The following is a 19,426-nucleotide window of genomic DNA, read 5'->3' as shown; positions in this document are numbered from 1 at the left end:
AAATTCATTCTAGTGGAATTTTTAATCTTCATCTATAGTGGGGCCATGTGAAGAAACATGCGACTTTTATCACGAGTTACATGACACGTATTGAGAAACATAAATTACAATTTACAAATGTAGACTTAAAGCGATTTCTTTTTTTTTTCTTTTTTTAGTGATTCGTGCATTTATTTTCCAAAAGCAAACTTTGATAAAGTTGAACTAATGATGAAGACAATTATTTTTGTACATAGTTACGCATTTGAAAAAGCCTTTCTTCACAGTCGTCGGAAGTCTCCGAGACGCTCGCCATGTTATTTACACCACTAAAAAGCAAAAAAAAAAAAAACATTACTATTGAACTAAAAAAACGCCTTCAAGAAAAAATACCCATTAACTAAAAAGCAAAAGATAACTGATTACACTTACATTCTATTTCCTACCCAAACATAGAAATGAAATTTATTTTACAATTCCAGTACAAAAATCAATTACTGCACGAGAATTATTTTTAATACCTAACTAATTATATACAATCTCTTAATTTTTATTAACCTTTTGAAGTCGGGGCCTCCTATAACCAACTACATAACTTAACTGAGTAGGTTTAGTTTTAAAGACTAATTTCGCGTTTAGTTAAATTAGTGTTTAATTCAGGATTCGGTGGGTTGTCAGTTACGTTATGTAGTTGTTTATAGGAGGCCCCGACTTCAAAAGATTATTAAAAATTAAGAGATCGTATATAATTAGTTAGGTATTTAAAATAATTCTGGTATAGTAATTTAAATAAATGTTTATTTTATAATTCGGTGTTTATTTTAGTTGATTTTTGAACTGGAATTGTAAAATAAATTTCATATCTATGTTTGGGTAGGAAATAGAATGTAAGTGTAATCAGTTATTTTTTGCTTTTTAGTTAATGGGTATTTTTTAAAGTAATTTATGATACTATTGGATCTTCCAAAAAAGCTCTGCACTCATGTTTGTTCTCAACTCAACATTAATTTGAATGTTAGCTGAAATGACATCTTAAATTTGTAATCGCCTGGTGATGTATCATCATGTTTTTGGTCGTTAGAGACAAAAATGAGATACTAAATTAAGTGTCTGGCAATATTTAGGGAGATTCCCATCGAAACCATGTTAAACATCGTTGCAATTTCTCCAATGAGAGTCTGCAAAATTCTTACCAAATTCGAATCGAAATAACATTGAGGTTGTAAGCATTTAGAATGTTTTTCTGCTCACTCTAAGGTGCTTTTATGTTTTTATGAATTTCTTTTACACATTCTATGTAGTTGTTGTAATTGTAGATTTCAGACTCCAACAAGGCCATCAAATTGTCCTAAATTTAAAAGAGCTACACTCATTGCCATAAAAATTTGCACTCAAAGAAAGAGTTGTCCAAATGAAAATTTAACACTCATGATGACAACATTGATATTAGAAAGTGATTACAAAATGATCATTTCTAACTGAAAAAATCTCAAGTATAAAGGCACCATTATCTTTAGCAATGAATCCAGATCGGATCTAGGTTAAGATGACATTTTTGTACGCTTATGGAGAATCCGTATTGAACTTCCATATAATGCCTTTTCTTTTCATTGGCACACCCCACCCACAGATGGAGTGATGTTATGGGGTGTTATCGTATGCAAAACATGGTTATACCTAATATTGATTCACAAAAAGGGTTTCCAATCCCATGCTGACATCAGTCCTGTGAGATTTCAGGTTTGTAAAGAACCAATCCCATGGGACCAACTTTATTCCTCAAAAAATTATGTTAAATTTCAAATAGAAAAAGTTGTGCTTTTTAGGAATAACTGATTGTTACTTAGTAGTTTTTTTCAAATTTCGTAAGTCAATTGTAGAGTACTACAAATTCACATCCCATTCAATTATCCCTTGGCACGCAAAAGTGTGCCCTGAAAAAGTCCCATGCATCTTAACAAAGTTTCGCTCGTATGAGATCGGAAACAATTTTGTGGAAAACTAATGCGCTTGATGAAAACCCACGCTGTGGCTCCACTGCATTTGGTTTTACAGGGATTAAATAAATGGACATTTAACAAAAGATCCCCAGTAAACTTCAACACCTACTAAAATAGATTTTCTTTTTCCAATGAAGGTATGTTTGGCTTTTGTTCAAGAACTGCAAATTTTGGATAAAAACTATGTCTATTTCATTTGCATATCTTACTATATCTTACATAACTTGCACTGAGATTACACTTGTTGCTTCATTAACATTGGTCATTGTATTAGTCCATTTGATTTATTAGAGCAGGGGTTAAATGTTGATTGGTTTCATCAAATCGTAACCTCAGTAAAAGTTTTTGGATAACTTCAGTATTCATAACAGATTAACGTATGCACTGGCATGCGCGTCTTCCTGTGTCTCATCAAAATTTCAGTCATCCCTTTTAGAGTCGTGCCAAATATTGCAAATTGCTCAGATAATTTATACAACAGAATTTTCACGTTACCTCTCACATTTATAATATTGCTTCACCTGGCCCGGATCTGCTTACCCGCAGACAACGCAGTGCAGGGGGTGTATGTCTTTAAGGGGCCCAACAGCCCAAGAAACTGAAAACATGATTGAAAAATACTAGCACTAACGCTTATTAATGTTGATGGCCTGTGGGGAGGGGCCCAGCAGATTTTGTTGCAGAAAGACCCAAAATTTATGGATCCAAGCCTGAGCTTCACCATGATAAGACATCGGCAGAATCTTTCTACATGTTGGATAACATAAAGTCAGGTTTTTCATTGTAATTGTTGTGCACTTTTAGTACGTTAAAGTTTTGAGTGCATTATGCTTATATAAGCGTTCCAATATTGAATTTAGGCTACACCAATGAGTTTTGCAATCTGTAATACACTTTCTCAATTTTTCTCTGTAGCCCAATTTTCTGGAATTCAAATTTTAATGATGGTTTTCAAAAACGTTTGTATTTTTTACACATATTCCCAATATCTGAACGAATGAAAACCGAAACCTCATATGAGAATCCCAAAAGATACTCTGTTTTTATTGTGTTTTTAAATGGTAAATCCACTTTTCATCATAGGCGACCAAGTTTTTCTTGCTCTTCTTGCAAATTTATAAGAAGGGTGATTCAAACTTCAGATGATGTTTTTGAAAATATTTGTTTTATGAGGGGTAAAAGTTAGAAAACAATTGTATGGAAAATCTTTGTGTGATTGGAAATCCCACAAGATTTCACTCTCAATCCTGCGGGATCAAAGTTTCGGGATTGGGAACCCTATTGAACACTATAACAGCCTAACCTTAGATTTGTGTAATATATGGTCACATGTGTTGGTACTTATGGTAGGGTGCCCAAGAACCCTTTTTCTGTAGGACAATGCTCGGTCACACGCAGGAAGAGTGTCAGTGGACTTCTTTTTCGACATTTTCAACCTCTCCTGTGCAATGCACTCAATTGCTATAAATTAAGCATATCTGGGATCACTTGACACAGTAAATAGGACAGCCTATGAATTTGATTGAATTAGTGTCGCATTTACAGTAACTGTTACAAGAAGACGTAAGGTATTGCACAAGACTTCTTTGCCTCAGTTCTTGGCTGTATCGCCTCATGCATTCAAACTAGAAGTGGCTCAACAAGGTACTTAAACCTCCATTCATTTGGGATTTTTCCAGCAATAAATTATCATTTTGTTTTATTTTTGTAAACGTTTTTGTACTATTAATATTGCCATCACGTCTGTAAAATTATGTTTCATTCTGGCTACTTCTTCTTGGTGTGAAAATTTTTATATCAAGGAGTTTTACCATAATTTTTGGGTGTTGGGAAAAATCTATAAAATTTCGTTAAAAAATATGTTTTAAGTATATTTTCTAACTTGCATATATGAATACATGTACCCATTTTGTATTCTTTATTTTTAAAAAAGTGATTATTAAACTGACATACAAAGCAGTCCTGTGTGTAGGTACAAGGCAGTATGAAATGTAAGCAATCGAACTAAAATCACTTGAAAGAAATTTACAAAAGTGATTTGACTGTCCCATTTTTCAAACAGGAGGGGGGAGAACTGTATTTTTTTGTGCTCTTGATTTTAAGATAAAGATAAGTAGCTTTTATACAGTTGACACTTACATTTCTTAATATTGGATAAAAAATTCATTTTTGCTTTTAATTTTGCCATCCTACTTTAATTTCAATAATATTTCCTTTCAGTACTCTTTGTCGTATGCCTGTTTGAAGTTTGTGAATTATTCATTCTTCTTTTGGTTGCCTTTCTATTTACAAAAGCAGTATGGATGGAGAGAAGCACTTGCAGACCAGCTGTCAGTATGGTATGATGTAGGAGGAATAATAGGTACGTGCAATTTGTGTCCATGTGCCCTCTTTCTTTTATCACTACCCGCACAGTGCTGATCGTGTTAAGAATTTGGGATTCAATGGACTTGTTTAAAAGAAGTCCATTGAATAAAAAAATCCCCCCCCCCTTTTGATGTGAAATCGTCAGTTTTCTTCAACAAAAAGGCATACACACCTTTTCAAAAAACATATTAAAGTCCCTTTAGAATTTGAAACTGTTTTCCAAAACACATAAAAAGATGAACAGTAGCATTAAAACTCAAAATAATCCTTCAACTGTATAGTTCATCTCTTAACGCGCCAAGCAACCACACTACCGTAACCCTGCCCTTTAGCGAGTGAAGCAGGTTTTTTCCTTTAGTTTAAAATATTTCGCCAAATAAACCTTACTATAGTAAAAACATTATAAAGAACAATCACAATTAAATAATCTCTTCAACTATAAGAACAAAATATATCGAAAAAAACGCATTCAAAAATCAGTTTGCTGTCCACAACAGTTCCACAATAGCGTAGCGTCTAAGCCGTGCGACATGGTTTCTTGCAGCTATTGACACTATAGGCCAGCGCCCTCTCAATGAGTCAACTTACTCCGCCATCTATTAGGAACTCATAGAACTAAACAATTAATTAAACATTTAATTTGCCATTACAAATATTTCGGTCAATCTGTTTTTCTTTTTTTTTTAAGAAATAGCCTTTTGCATTCCTCAATAAATGGACTATTCAACACAAAAAGAATTTTTCAATTTGAACCAGTAGTTCCTTAGATTAGCGCGTTCAAACAAACAAACTTTTCTGCTTTACATTATTAGTATAGATGTTAATGCAAGTTTTTTTCTAATTAGCTGTTACCATACTGCAGGGAAAACCTTAGAGACAGGAAAAATACAAGGAATTCAAAAATAATCAAGGGAATTTTGAAATTTTCCATAACAACCAGAAAAGTACAAGGAATTTTACTTTAGTCTGAAAGTTGTCAATTACTATAATTGTTTTAAAGATAGGCTATCAAAGGCACAGCTCTAAAAATAAAACAATGTTATTCATGACTTAAATTGAAGAAGCTTATTTCTTCTACTCATGCTCCGAATGCACAAAAGTGCAGTCGGAATTTTCTTGGAAAATGTAAAACTGAAAAAAAAAGAGCAGCTTCATTCATTTTCAAATGAAAAAGTGTTTTGAAGTTCAGATGACTTTTATCATGATGTTTTGAAGTTGAAGGAATGTGCAGATCTTTGGGAAGTTGTGTCACATGGCAATGCAGCTGTGGAAAATGGATTTACCTTAATAAGAATATATTTTGAGTTCTTTGATCAGCCTGAGAATGGAATACAATGCTCTGCTTTTATGAATCTGTCTTAATGTTTCAATGTGGAAAGATTTACTTTGGTATACTAACATGTATAAGATATCACAAAGCTTTAGAGAAAGAAAAGAATGTGTTGGAAAAAAAGAAGTCGGAAGAAATGGAAAATGTTTTTGGAAATCAACTTGGTGTTAGTACAAAAATTATCAATGCTCAATTAATATAAACTACCAAAAAAAAGTTTTATTTTAAATGTTTTTTTTTAATCATCATTATTAAAATGATTATTGAAATGTCTTTCATAAAGGTAAAAAAATTTTCATGTTTTGTTTGACATGCTTCTTTAACTTCCAGTAAAACCAAATTAGAGAGTATGAGGCTAATCATATTTTTGTTCTACTTAAGTTGTTTTGTTTAACCAAAGGTGGCTAATCCAGCCACTCTGGTGGCTAGTTAATCAATACAATTTTTATTGATATTTACTAGTCTGTTTCACACTAACAAAGAAAAAGCGATAATAAGAGTGTAAATGCAATTCAAGTTCTGGTAAAATGCATTGACACCACATATTTAACCTAATGTGCTAATTTCTATCAGGTCCATCTTTTCAAATAACCAAAAACATGCACATAATATTTCAAGATTATTCATTCTTACTGGGTCACTTGTCTGATAATAAAAATATACAAATGCTACTGTGATGGCTATGAATTTGCTGCGAGTATTTGTAGGTTTATCTATTTTATTTTTATTTACTTGTTTAATTTTTACTATAATGTAATTTTAAAACTTGTTGCTTATTTCATTACTCATCATAATTACCTTTGGATTTTTATAGGTGGCATTCTCATTGGTTTTTTGTCAGTAAGTGGATGTTCTAATTAATTTTTTTCTTTTTTTTTCAAAATATCATTCTTTATTCACAATGTGTAATTGATTTATTGTTGTTGTTAAGGACAGACTGGAAACACGTTCTCCAGTGGTTGGACTGATGTTGTTGTTATCACCAGGGGCATTGCTTCTTTACAAAAGTAACTATTTTTTTTCTTATTGAGTGTTTTGTTACCTGTATGTTAAACCATGTTCCTTATTCTCACTTTGTTACTTAAGATCTTGATAATGTAAGATTTTAAAATTTGCCAGCAATTTCCTGACCTCATTTGTCATTGCCTACTTTATGCATTTGTAATTTTGATAAGAAATTGGACTTCAATGTAAAATAGAATTGATGTAAACAAAAATGCGTGTTTAAGTTTTAATTATACAACAATTCATAAGTAAGGTCCCCTACCAAGAGATGTTACTAGTAGTGGGAGGAGAAACATATTCCTGTGTTGTTTCAGTTCAATGCTGAATGTTCCTAGATGAACATAAGTAATGAGTACTTTGACTAATGTTCGTACAAAGGACGTCATGGAAATATTGAAATTCATAGTGGTTCCACAACCTCCTGACAGCTCAAATTTAGCATCATCAGACTTTTAATTGCTCCTAAAATTGAAGGAGACATTGAAAGGTCAACATTTTTCAATGGATGCCGAAGTTCAGGCAGCCGTGCACAAATAAGTACACAGCCAACTGGAAACTTTCTTCATGGACAGAATGAAGAAATGGATAGAATAATTGAACAGATGTGTAACTGTTAATGGTGACTATGGTGAGAAATAAAGTTTCAATATGTATTTTTTTTTTTTTTTTGAGTGATAAATTTCCTTCCTTCTTATCCTTCTTATCTGTTATTATTTTTCCTTCTTGGAAACTTATTTTATACTATTGAATTCTTATCAATCCCCCCTTGTATATACAATATGTATGCATATATTTACTGATATTGATTTTAACCTGTACCGTTTAATATGAACAATTCCAATGTTTTTTGATCATTTCATGAAGTGCCCTAGAGTATGAACAGCATCCTTTGCTTGGGGTAAAGTAACGGTAGGGCTGTTTTGGGAACATCCACTTCTCCCTCATCATCAAACGAGGGAGAAAATATTGATTGGGAAATGATCTCATCATCAGTCCACTATCCACAGGCTTCAACATCGGCATCTAACTTAGCAAAATGTTCAAATGATATAGCTTCAAAAAAACTGAAGTATTTTGAAATTTTTCTCCATTCTTCACACTGCATTTCATTTTCAGGTTCAGCAATGTTTTCCACCTAATTTCATTTCATTTTCATCTTCTGTCATGAAGCCAACTTTTCTGAAACAATGATGCCTCCAAGCAAGGTCAGCCATCCTCATGCAATTAAGAATATTTAATGGCATAATTTCTGCTTCCCTATCAATTGCATCTACAATCTTCTTCACTACCTCTTTCCTGTATCCAACTTTAAGATTTCCAAATACCCCTTGATCAAAAGGTTGTAGCTTTGAAGTAGTATTTGGTAGGAGGAAAATTACTTTACTGCTTGCATTTCGGGAATCATGCCATGTAGAGCTGCCATATGAATAGGGCAACACATCAGCTGAAGTGTAGCCATTTTGGATTGAATTTTTCATCCTAACTGGCCAAAAATAATACTTTATTTAATAAGCAATCCTCCTACTGCTAATAATTCCTCGCAGTGAAAAATCACCAAACGTGATAACTCGCCAGAAAAGACAACCACTCAAATGTGCGCTCAGATCCAAAATGGCTGATCTTAAGCTGATGCGTTTAGGGGCCTCAATGCAGTGTGCCTTACAATTTTCAATGAATGATTTTTCTTTTGCACATGTCCTTATTTAATTGCTTTTGCCAGTCAGCAAAAAAATTGTTTGTCATCCAAGCCTTTTTAATTCACCTTATAATGAAGAGGAAAAGACTTTTTTTCCTTTGAAGCATCTTTTGCTTCTTGACTTTCTAATCATAAATGACGTCAACGTACCAGTCCCGCTCGTGTTCCCATTTAACAGTCACCCAATATTTACTCTGTTTTCCGCTGTGACATGCCTCGTTTTTGAATACTGCAATTTTGTATGACAGTACTTTTAAAAAAGAGTCATGTAGTCAGCATTGTAGATGTCATCTGAGAAATAATCTTTTGAAAGTTTGGGGAGAATATTAATATCCAATCAGAATCAAGTTCATTCGTCACTGACTAACTCTCACCACACAATTTTCGAAAAACAATGGTTTGACGCTTTTTGAAATTTTTCATCCACCCATTGCTATTCTTGAAGTCTTTGTGTCCCAACTTTTCTGAAAACTATTCTATTATTTTAACATATTGGCTCCAAGAGGGACATTAGGGTCCCTGCACTGTTTGAAACATTTAACAAGGCATTCACAATTTTGTATCTATTTTTCAATACTATTGATAATGTGGATGCTGGAATGTTGCAATTCTTCATGATTTTCCCCTTTCTTCATCTTTTATCTACAGTCTCCAAAATGATTTTCTTCTTTTTTGGATTGTTAAAACTTTTTGTTTTTGCTTAACACACACTGTTTTCCTCCCTTCCATTTTTACATTTTTTTGCACAAGTAGTGATTAAATTTTGAACATGTTTTGCTCCTAAACAACAAACATGTGATAAATTACTGGCAAGAACGAGACAAAAAGTGCACATTCTTTTAGTTGCTTTTTATGCCAAGATTGCCTTCCTTGGCGGCTGCTTACATAAATTTGAAGGTCATATTTATCAAACTATATCTACTATAAATATTAGTTTGAAATTTTTTGACATTGTATTTCTTAATATAAATTTGAATGTAACATTATCTGTACCTCATCTCTTACTGTCAATATACATATGTCTATCTAAATATCTATCTATCCATACGATCTATACATGGCTCAAAATTTATACTTATAGATTTCTATGAATCCTATTCCCAAACAAAAACAAATATCATGCAAAAAATGCATGTTTTATGTATTTAATTAAAGTTGAACAAAAAGCTTTTCTGTTCCCCATATTATGCAAGAAAATAGCATTTACAAAAGAAAAAAAGTGGCTACTTTTATTGTATAAAATGCACACTAATGTACAACATAAAATAAATGTAGCAAAAGTCCAGAAGAGAGGAAAAAAAGATTAAAATAAAAGGAAGAAAATCCCTTAATGAGAGAAAAAGTAAAGAAAAGGCAGGCGAATACAGTTAGATCACGTGGAAGTGACACCATCGACATGTTAATGTGCGTAAAGCATGTGTCATGTGTTCTAAACTTTTTTTTTTCTTCTGAAGATGGTAAAACGTTTATGCTTCATAAAAAATACAAAAGTTATATTCTATTTCAGATTTTTTTTTTCTCATGATTGAAATTGAATTTTCTACACAGTTAGATATAAAAAATATCTCTCTAATTTAGTTAGCCCTAGGTCTGGGGGGTGAAAATATGAAATTTGCCAAAAATGACATAAAATATTTTAAAACTTTTTTCTAATCAACTAATAAATAATGAATATCCGAGGTGCAAAATTTATTTATATGGGAGTCGGTGTGTTCCCAATAATCTTCATGCAGCACTCATCAACTCCATGTAGCCCTTGAATACAATTATAAAGTGTAAAACTCATATGTGCTGAAAGGATCTAAAATTATAATTATAGCCAAAATGTTACACATTAGTTGTTTTTTTTTTTTTTTTTTTTGGGTTTTTTTTTTTTTTTTTTTTTTGTAATTTTAATCAGTACAAATACAGGATGATCAGTAACAGGTTGTAGACCAAACTAATTCTTGTAGTTATAGATAATGTATCAACAGTTCCATCAAGCATGAACCAACCTATCAGTTTTCTCTCTTTAGATGCTCCAGATAGTCTTGTTCCAAATGCTGCTTTGATGACTCTTACGGGTATTGCTATTGGAGGTGTTTCAAGTCTTATAAGTACTGCAGTTTCAGCTGATCTAGGGCGACATCCTGACCTTTCAAACAGCAAGGAAGCATTATCTACTGTTACTGGGATCATTGATGGAACTGGAAGTGCAGGAGCTGCTCTTGGTCAAGTAAATATAATTTTGTTTTACAATTCATTTAGTTTTATTTTTATTATTTTTTCAAAAATCTCATAATGGATTTTAAATCTTATCAAATCTTCCAAAATATAGAGACGTATTCATTAATAGTTCTCCAGTGTTCGCGCTCAACTATCCGTAACATGGGTCCCAGGGACCCATTAATGAAATAGATTTGGGTTCTTTGGTGGAAAAAATGAGTCCCTTAAATTTTAAACAGAAAATCTTAGTGTGTAAATGAATAATATAAAAATATTTATACTTGGGGGGGGAAGGCATGAAATAAAATAAATTGGTTATTTTTGCCCTAATTTTTTTGTGATTTTATCATTGTAAAATTATTTTCAAATAATACACTTGCAAGAATCAGTTATGTGAGAAACTATTTGGTCAGTTACAATGAGATTAACTCAAAATTTACTTTAAAAATGGGTTTTACCATAAAATATAAAACAAGTGCCTCTGATTGATCAAGCAAAAAGCACTCCCTTAACTTTTGTTTTCCTGGAAATTTTTCTTAGTGAAAAAACCAAACAGACCCCCCCCCCCCTTCCCAATTATCATTGGCAATTACATAATAATAATAAATCGCAAGCGAATGAACACAACGCAAAAATCGCGATCGCAAAAACGAAACATTTTCTCATATGAGTGTGAAAATTGCTCATTTGCAATCTTAAATCAGTATATTTGACTTTATTTTAACTTGTTCAAAATATCTGTTTTGATTTTTGTTCTATTTTTAAAATCGCGCCATTTTGAAAATGGCGCGCAAAAATGGCGCGATCGATTAATACCCGACTTTTGCAAGTCCAAATAAAAATAACCCATCAGAAAGAGATGAATTACTAGAAAAAGAACAAAGTTAAAGTGCTTTTGTATAAAATTCAAGTATTCATAAGCAATTTAACAAGAAAAATGTAAAGTTCCGAACTATTTGTGTTTAGCGCGATCTGGAAAATGTTCGCCATTTTTTTCTCCTGTCTTTTTATTGGGGATGCAAAATGATGCTTTTCAAAAGTAATTCTGGTTACATGAATGCCAAATTGCAATATTTTTACTGTACAATTGTCTTGTATTAATCCTGAAGATTGCATTGAAAACCTCTCTCATTTTTAGTCTTCATTTCTGTTTTTAGGAATTTCCTCAAGATAAAAGTTGAGGGAAAGCTTATTCTTAGAATACAGTACAATGGGCTATTTGTGAACTTGCTCCCTGAGCTCTGCCCAGGAGGTCACTGTAAGCTCCAGTCTTATCACTAAAATTCCATTGACTGGTCCACAATTGGGGTGTGTTTGAATAGCTGATAAACAGATAGGGTCCTTTTAGTCCCTTTCTGTTGATTCTCCTGGTCATTTTGAAGCTTAACAGCATTTACTAAATAGATCTTTAGCATTTTCTCCCATTTTTTTTCTGGTTCTTATCTTTTGGGTTTTCTGGGTCCCTGGGACCCGATTTTTCGCGGAAGTTGCGTCCCTTTTCCGCGAATTTGCGTAAAAAACCCGCTATAGCGCGTAAACGCGAACCCTGGTTCTCCCATTATTTCCTGCAATCATTAATCCTGTACTATTTATATGTTATTTGAAAATATTTCTTAAAATATACTCTTCCATTTGCTTGTACAGTTGTATTGTTTAGTGTTCAAAATTTCTAACTTAAAAACGAATATTGGTGACTTCGTCTTTGTATCAAGTATTATGGATAAATCAAATATGGCTGCAAAAAAGACCAAATTTATGTTTTCTTATTTATGTCATAATAGTTAAGAATTAATTTACTTTGAATATGAAAAGTATCTTTTTACTAACTAAAATGTACATTGTGTCTTTTAAACTATTTAGAGAATTTTTTTAAAGAGATGCAATCATATCTGGAAGTGAGATAAACAAAAGTATAAACAGCCTGCATCTATAGGCTCCAGTTTCACCCTTGTTTTGAGCTCATTAGTCTGCAATTTTGCTTCTTACTACTCATAAAATTCAATTCTTCGGTCATAATCATCTTCATATCGGTTAGAATCAGGCCATAAGACTGAAGTAAATTGCTTCCAGAAATGTGCCTTTATGTACATAAAATGATTATTATTCAAAACTTTCTTTAAGATGCAAATAATCTTTTATGTGCAATTTATCACTTTTTTTGTAACTTGCCTAACTGTGCTAATGTTTTGTTTAGCATAAGTATTCTTAGTTTCTGTGTTCTTATAGATGTTAGTGCCTGTCTTCATGAACAAATATGGATGGTCATCTGTGTTTTATCTATTCATTGTCATGGTAAGGTGTTTGTATTTTATTGATAGGATGATAATTCTGTATGTTAGCAGTAGTATTTTCACAATGTTTTTCAGTTCATGACTTCTTGAGAGTGAAACGTTTCAAAAATTACTTGATAAATTAGTCTGTAGCCCCTTACGAATAATAGCTATGTTACAGTTTCAAAATACTTCTATGTTGATTTTCAATAAATAAAATACATTTGGTTCTCAGTAGAAGAATTTTCTGCTTAATAGCAATCTCTTTGTAAGGATTATTTTTGCAGTCCCAGGCCCTCCACACTAGAAAATTAAAGAATTACAGCATGTCTGTTGGGACCAATGTCGTATCTCATAGGGACAAAACGTGCTTTAAAGGAAACACAATAAAAATACCAATAAACTCTTGGGTTGCACCAGACTTTGCAACTGTTCTCTCAAGGTATTTATAATTATTTCCAATGCAGCAGGTGGTTAAAACATTATCCTTGCACCATACAGAGACAAAAACAAGGGGGGAAATTTTAAGCAAACAATGAAAGAAAAGAAACAATGAACACAAAACAAGCAAACATACGAACAAAATAAAAATCAAGTGTTCAAATTGTTCAACAAGCCCCTGACCTCTCAGTAGCGGGAGAAAAATACAGGTCTGTGATAGGGCGGAACAGACAAGGAGGTGATCGGCATCCATCGGTACAACACTGCAGCAGAGGGGACTGGCAGAACTATCCACAATTCCAAGTTTTCAAAGATAGGCATATAAGCAATTGTGCTTGGTTATGAGATGAAGGGCAGCAACAGCATTGCTTCTTGGACAATCAGGGATGTTCAAAAGGTTGTCTCTCCACGGTTTTACTTTTATACGATCTTTTAATGATGACTCATGAGTCGTCTTAAGTGCTTGCTTTATCATAGATAAAGAGGACTTGTAGCTAGCAAGGTTATATGGGGCTTGATAGACAGACCAGCCCTTTTTGGCCAGCGCATCCGCTTTTTCGTTGCTGGGTATACAGCAATGCGAGGGGATCCACTGTAATACAATCATCTTATACTTTTCGCCCAGCCCTCTCATTAAGGACCTACTCTGCATCACGGGCATAGAGCCAGGGTCTTGAGTGTAGTTTCAAATGGCAAGAATTGCAGCTTGTGATTCATTGGTATATAAAAGGAGGGCTTCAATAGGTGTGGTCTTGACAGCCTCAGTGACAAGACAATGTATATTAATTTGTAAAATTGTTCCAGTCTATGTATACCTGTTTCTGATGTTGTAATAAGAGGAGCGTTACAATAAGTCATAATCGGTTTTATAAAGGTCCTATACATAGCAAGCAGAGTAGTGTAAGCGCAGCCATGGCGTCCTAAACTAAGAGGCTTGCTGACAGAGGTACTGAGTTATCAAGTAAGCAGAGAACTTCCCTCCGGTCAAAATGGTTAGAAACGCAATCTAAGACTGCCTTATCAATTCATTTTGATATGGCTTATTTTTATTTCATGATTGAGAATACATATTAGGGCTGGGCGATACACTGATATATCGTCATATATCGATATATAACTATTACCACGGTAACGATATTTAGATTTCTATCCCTCCGATATATCGGTTGAAACAGAAATGCAGGACATAACTACGGAGAAATTGAAATACTGACTCAAAAATACATAACTTTTTAAAGTTCTATATGATGGATGAGTGCTTGAAATTTCAAGAAATTAACTGCATTCTTCAATCAGTTATTTTATTTTTAATTATAGTACGAGGGAAAACTAACAGGGCTGCCGAAGGTCAAGGTGGACCCATTGTCAGATTGGTCTCCAGATCCCATCCCCCTAAAAAGTTTTCAAGAGCGGGGACCTTCTAAGAACCGCACCCCTAGTTTCTGACAAGGCTGATATGACCTCTCGTGAGCCCTGAAAATTGAATGTGCGTTAGTTAAAAAAGCATCTTAATGCAACAATTAAAAATTTACCAATGGAGGTATCAACACAGTTCATAATTCTAATTAAACGTAAACCATTGACATTACGCTGACATTTACAGCCGGCGCCATGAAAATCAAACATCCGATGCCATGAGAATAAAATATTGTTCCAGACATGACCCCTCCATCAAGAAAACGCACCATTCACTGCAAAACCATGTGACCTGTGTCGTATCGCTCGGCTGACTCAAGTTGTATTACATAGCCGCAGCGTATGAAATTTAAAGTTTCTTAGATTTCTCTGAAACCCCTCATCAGAGTCAGACAAAAAAGTTCAAAGAATCATGTTTTTCTTTAAGAGTTTGCCAGAATTTCTCATTGGGATGATTTGGGGGGGAGGGGTCCTCTAAAGTTAAATAGAAAACCAACTGTATATTGTTTCTATTATGTGTGGTGATCCCTAGGAAAGCTTTCGAATCCCAGTAAGGGCTGGGTCTTACAATAGATTCTGAGTGCTTTAGGTTTAACCTAACTCCTATGATATTTCGTTAATTTGTATTGAAGGGAATTTTCAACTGAGAATTACATTTCCATTATACAGTTTGAAAAATGTATTTTAATACACATTTCATAACATTAGAATTTTATTTGATGGTCAATAGTTTTTCTTATTCTAATACTACTGATGCCATCCTGCAATCATTACAAATACTGTGTTTATTTATTGTAATGCATTGATTTTCTCCCCCAGACTCTTCTGACTCTTCTTTGCATTATAAACCTGGTTATCAGAGATACTATAGAGCTGTTCAAGAGAATTTACTACAGGAGAGCTACAATTTCTGAAAAGATTGAAGACCATATAATAAATGCTAAGAGGGAGTTTTTACATTGATAATGGACTAGATTTATAAATTTAACTTCTGCAATCACGGATAATGCCATGTTTCCCAATATAAGTGCCTTTGAAGTTTCCCTAGTCAAATACTTTGTTATTTTATGAATTATACATTAGGTTTTTTAAATGGGATTTTAGTAGTTCATATCATTTTAAGTTAATACTCATTTATGTTGAATTCCTTTAGGCTCATTTCATTTTTAGATAAAATGTATCAAAAATATGAATTTTATTTCTTAACTGCATATTTAATGTTTTAAAAAGATATTTCTTGTTAAGTTTTCACTTGCTGTACAGAAATTTTAGACTACACAAGATTTTTGTTCATCTAGAAGTTCTTTTCACATTTGAATTTATCTTATTGTCATATACTTCATTTCTATAGTTTTTTTTTAAATCAGTTTGTAGCTTATTAAATTTATTTTCTTTTATTTATTTCATATGTATCATTTAGAAATTTATCTTTTCAGTGTTTGTTCTGTGTCTTGTGCACCATTAATAAAACATCTGTTGATGAAACAGTTGATGTTTCTTAAAGCAATTAAACACATAATGTAACATGAACATTTTAGCTATTAAAGAAAAAATATTTCCTGAAAAATTATTAAATTTAAAAATTATTCAGCTTTAGTTTGTTTGTTTCAGAAATTGAGATATTTTTGTTTTCCACTGTTTCTATGAAACATAATTTATTTAAAAAGAAAATGAGAATTTAAAATATATCCTTAAACTGAAGTTACAGTAAACTCCCAATTATCTGCGGGCATTCACTTTCAAAAAAAACAAACAAATGTTTGTGATGATTAACTGAACCGAGATAAATGCCCACATTTAAACTTAACAAGTGTAAAATTATTTTTTTTTTAATTCATTTTCTTTTTTCCACATTTTCAATGGCAGCAAACCTTCCACTGTCACCGAAATTTGACTAGTTGAATTCTGATTTTTGAATCCACACTAATCTTACTGCTAAAGACCTATACTACTTGCTGATTTTTGTATCAACCTTACTTTCTGAATTTTGAATGTACAATACTTATGCGCCTAAATGAGTGACTGGAGCAGTTTCTTGGAAAAATTCCCCTCCCCTATGCGTTTTCTGTGAAACCTACCTTGATTTGTTGCAATTGCATGATTTTTTTTCTTCCATGTGTACAATCGGTTTGCAATAATGAGTGATCTCCCCCCCCCTCCCCCCATTTTTTACATACACTGTTTTAGCTATAATTGAAGTGAACTTAGTTACAATGCAAGTATTATCAATCTCTTAAGCTATTGCATACACCTGCATGGTTTTTATCTAATGTGGGGACTATTCGCGCTTACTGTCCCACCCTATTCTATGGATAATCGGGAGTTTACTTTGTTCATTATAGCTCTTTCATGTTTGTTTAAGTTTGAAACTGATATATGTTGAATAACTATGACAAAATGTATGAACTTAGCATAACTACACTTACAATTTAGGTATTATTTAAGGTTTCTCTGACAGTGCTATGGAACTTTATGTCAAACGCTTTCAAGACAAGTTATTATAGTTAAATTTTGTGCATGTTATTAGTATAGAGAAATATAATTTGTTAATGTTAATTTTTTTGAATGGATCCACTTTTTTACTAGTTAACTGACATACAGTGCTGGTAAAAAAATGCATCACCCTCACATTTTCACAACAATGGGATTATGTGAGAAGTTTTGGTCGACCGATTAACGATGAATGTATGTGAAATTCTGCAAAACTTATGAAATAAAAAATTTAACAGCAGTAATCTGATAATTGTTTACGTAGATCAGGGCTGTTTCCGGGGCAAGGCAAACTGCTGACCCCATGCTCATTTTTCCATTTCTGAACCTGCGTGTGAGTTTAGAGAAAAAAAATTACTTAACCCCATGTCAATTTAAGTCTAATGGCAGGATAAAGGTTGATAAATTGTTACTTACCAGTTTTACCCTTTGGCACAGAGCAGAATCATCCTGGAAAATGACGTTTGGAACTGAAGTAAAGTGATCCCGGATAGTACGAAGCAATTTCTCCTCCAAAATGCCAATAGACACCTGAGCATTTACTGTTCCTTGCACAAAGTGAAGCCCACCAACTCCTTGATCAGAAATACATCTCCAAATCATGCGGGATACGGGATGCTTGACTGCATATTCCTCTCCTTTGCTGCGTGGGTGATGCAATTTTTTTTACCACCACTGTATTATGTAGTCCATTTAGTAAATTTTACCTATTATGGAGGAAATGTGATTTTGAATATGAATTGTTTCACATCATGCATTCAATTAATGCCTAAAGTACTAGATTACAAATCCGCAAAATGGTTGGTCATTTGGATTTCAACTGAAATACTGAAACACTAAAATATCATTTTAGTATGTATCTAACAGCTCTACTACTTTCAAGGAAACTAATTTTTCTTGCATTTTGTAAATAATTATTCTTTTTTCTACTACATGAAAAAACATTTATACTTTGGTGTTGAATTTGAATTACATTATGTTCTAAAAATGCATCTTGTTGAAAGTTTTTTTTCTCTATTTTTTTTTTTTTTTTTTTTTTGTAATTAATCTCTGTTTGAAGTTCCTATAGATCTCAATGCTGATCTAAAAATTTCCATCAATTGAATAGGTAAAATGAAAAGCATTGCATCTCAAGCAAGGGTTGATTTCATATAGCTAAATTTTTTCTTCAAAAAAAAGCATACTTTATTTTCTTAACTTAGGCCCAAAATTATTCTCTGCATCAGAAAGTCTACATTAGACTTCATCAAAAAATATTGCATTACTTTAAATCTGTTAAATTCAAAGACAATTAAAAACATTTTTACTAAATAAAAAAAAAATTCATGCTAAAATGGAAAAGATAATTTTCATGATCTTGTTAAAAACATAATAAAACATTCCTTTAATCATTGTTTATGAAGTGATTTTAATGTGTTAGGATTTTATTTGTTATTTACTGTTATGTTAAATATGTGAATTGAGCGTTTCATATTATTTTCTGTTATTTGTTGTGAATAATGAAAAGCGTGGAAAAATATTGTTTATTTATATAAAATAAGAAATGAAAGTTTCCACCTTTTATTCATAGGCATCATTTTTTCCCTTACTAGTACAATATTATTTATCACAAAAAACTAATCTGATACTTCTGCATGTGGATCAATCAAAGGTTAAAAAACTACACTGGTTATCATAAATTAAGGAAAAATCACAAAAATGACGATTGCTCAAAAAGTTACATGTAGAATTTTATGAAACTTACCCACAATATGCAACACATAGTAAGATATAAAATAATGTAAAAAGAAATTATCAGACAATTAAGGCAGTGTGGAAATTACGAGAGCCATTGCTTTTGCAAAGCAGTATCAAGTGCGGCAAGGGTTTGAGGGTGCAGGTTGAGAGCAGCTAGACGCCTCCCTAAAGCATCCCAAACGTGCTCCATAGGATTCAAGCCCAAGGATTGAGCTGACCACTCCATGCGGAAAATTGTAGCTTGTTGAAGATAATAAACTACGATACTAGCTCTGTGTGATCTTGCAATATCCTCCTGTAACATCAAGGATGTAAATAGACATCGTTCATCAAGGACATAAGCTCTATAAACATGAGTATTCATGATTCCCCTTGGAAAGACATTGAGGTCTGTGCGTCCATCTAAAGAGATGTCACCCCAAACACCGCCTCTTTCGTATCCATCTCTTTCGCGGATGTTTGACGGATGATAACAGGTTCTGGGTTATCT

The 19,426-nt window shown here is 32.8% G+C and overlaps 1 protein-coding gene across 1 annotated transcript in view; it reads left to right on the top strand.

The window, feature by feature from the left end:
• The window catches only part of LOC129231226 (sugar phosphate exchanger 3-like), a 64,816-nt gene extending 46,295 nt beyond the window's left edge, over nucleotides 1-18,521 (top strand). Inside the window, exons 9-14 of the mRNA XM_054865488.1 lie at nucleotides 4,200-4,341; nucleotides 6,491-6,516; nucleotides 6,608-6,683; nucleotides 10,393-10,592; nucleotides 12,809-12,874; nucleotides 15,529-18,521. Of these exons, the coding sequence (XP_054721463.1) occupies nucleotides 4,200-4,341; nucleotides 6,491-6,516; nucleotides 6,608-6,683; nucleotides 10,393-10,592; nucleotides 12,809-12,874; nucleotides 15,529-15,672 (654 nt within the window). The 3' untranslated portion in view covers nucleotides 15,673-18,521. The remainder of the gene's footprint in view (nucleotides 1-4,199; nucleotides 4,342-6,490; nucleotides 6,517-6,607; nucleotides 6,684-10,392; nucleotides 10,593-12,808; nucleotides 12,875-15,528) is intronic.
• Nucleotides 18,522-19,426: the final 905 nt, after the last annotated feature.

This window comes from Uloborus diversus, chromosome 10 (assembly GCF_026930045.1).
Source record: "Uloborus diversus isolate 005 chromosome 10, Udiv.v.3.1, whole genome shotgun sequence".
Lineage (NCBI taxonomy): Eukaryota > Metazoa > Arthropoda > Arachnida > Araneae > Uloboridae > Uloborus > Uloborus diversus.
This window is presented reverse-complemented; position numbering and strand designations above follow the sequence as displayed.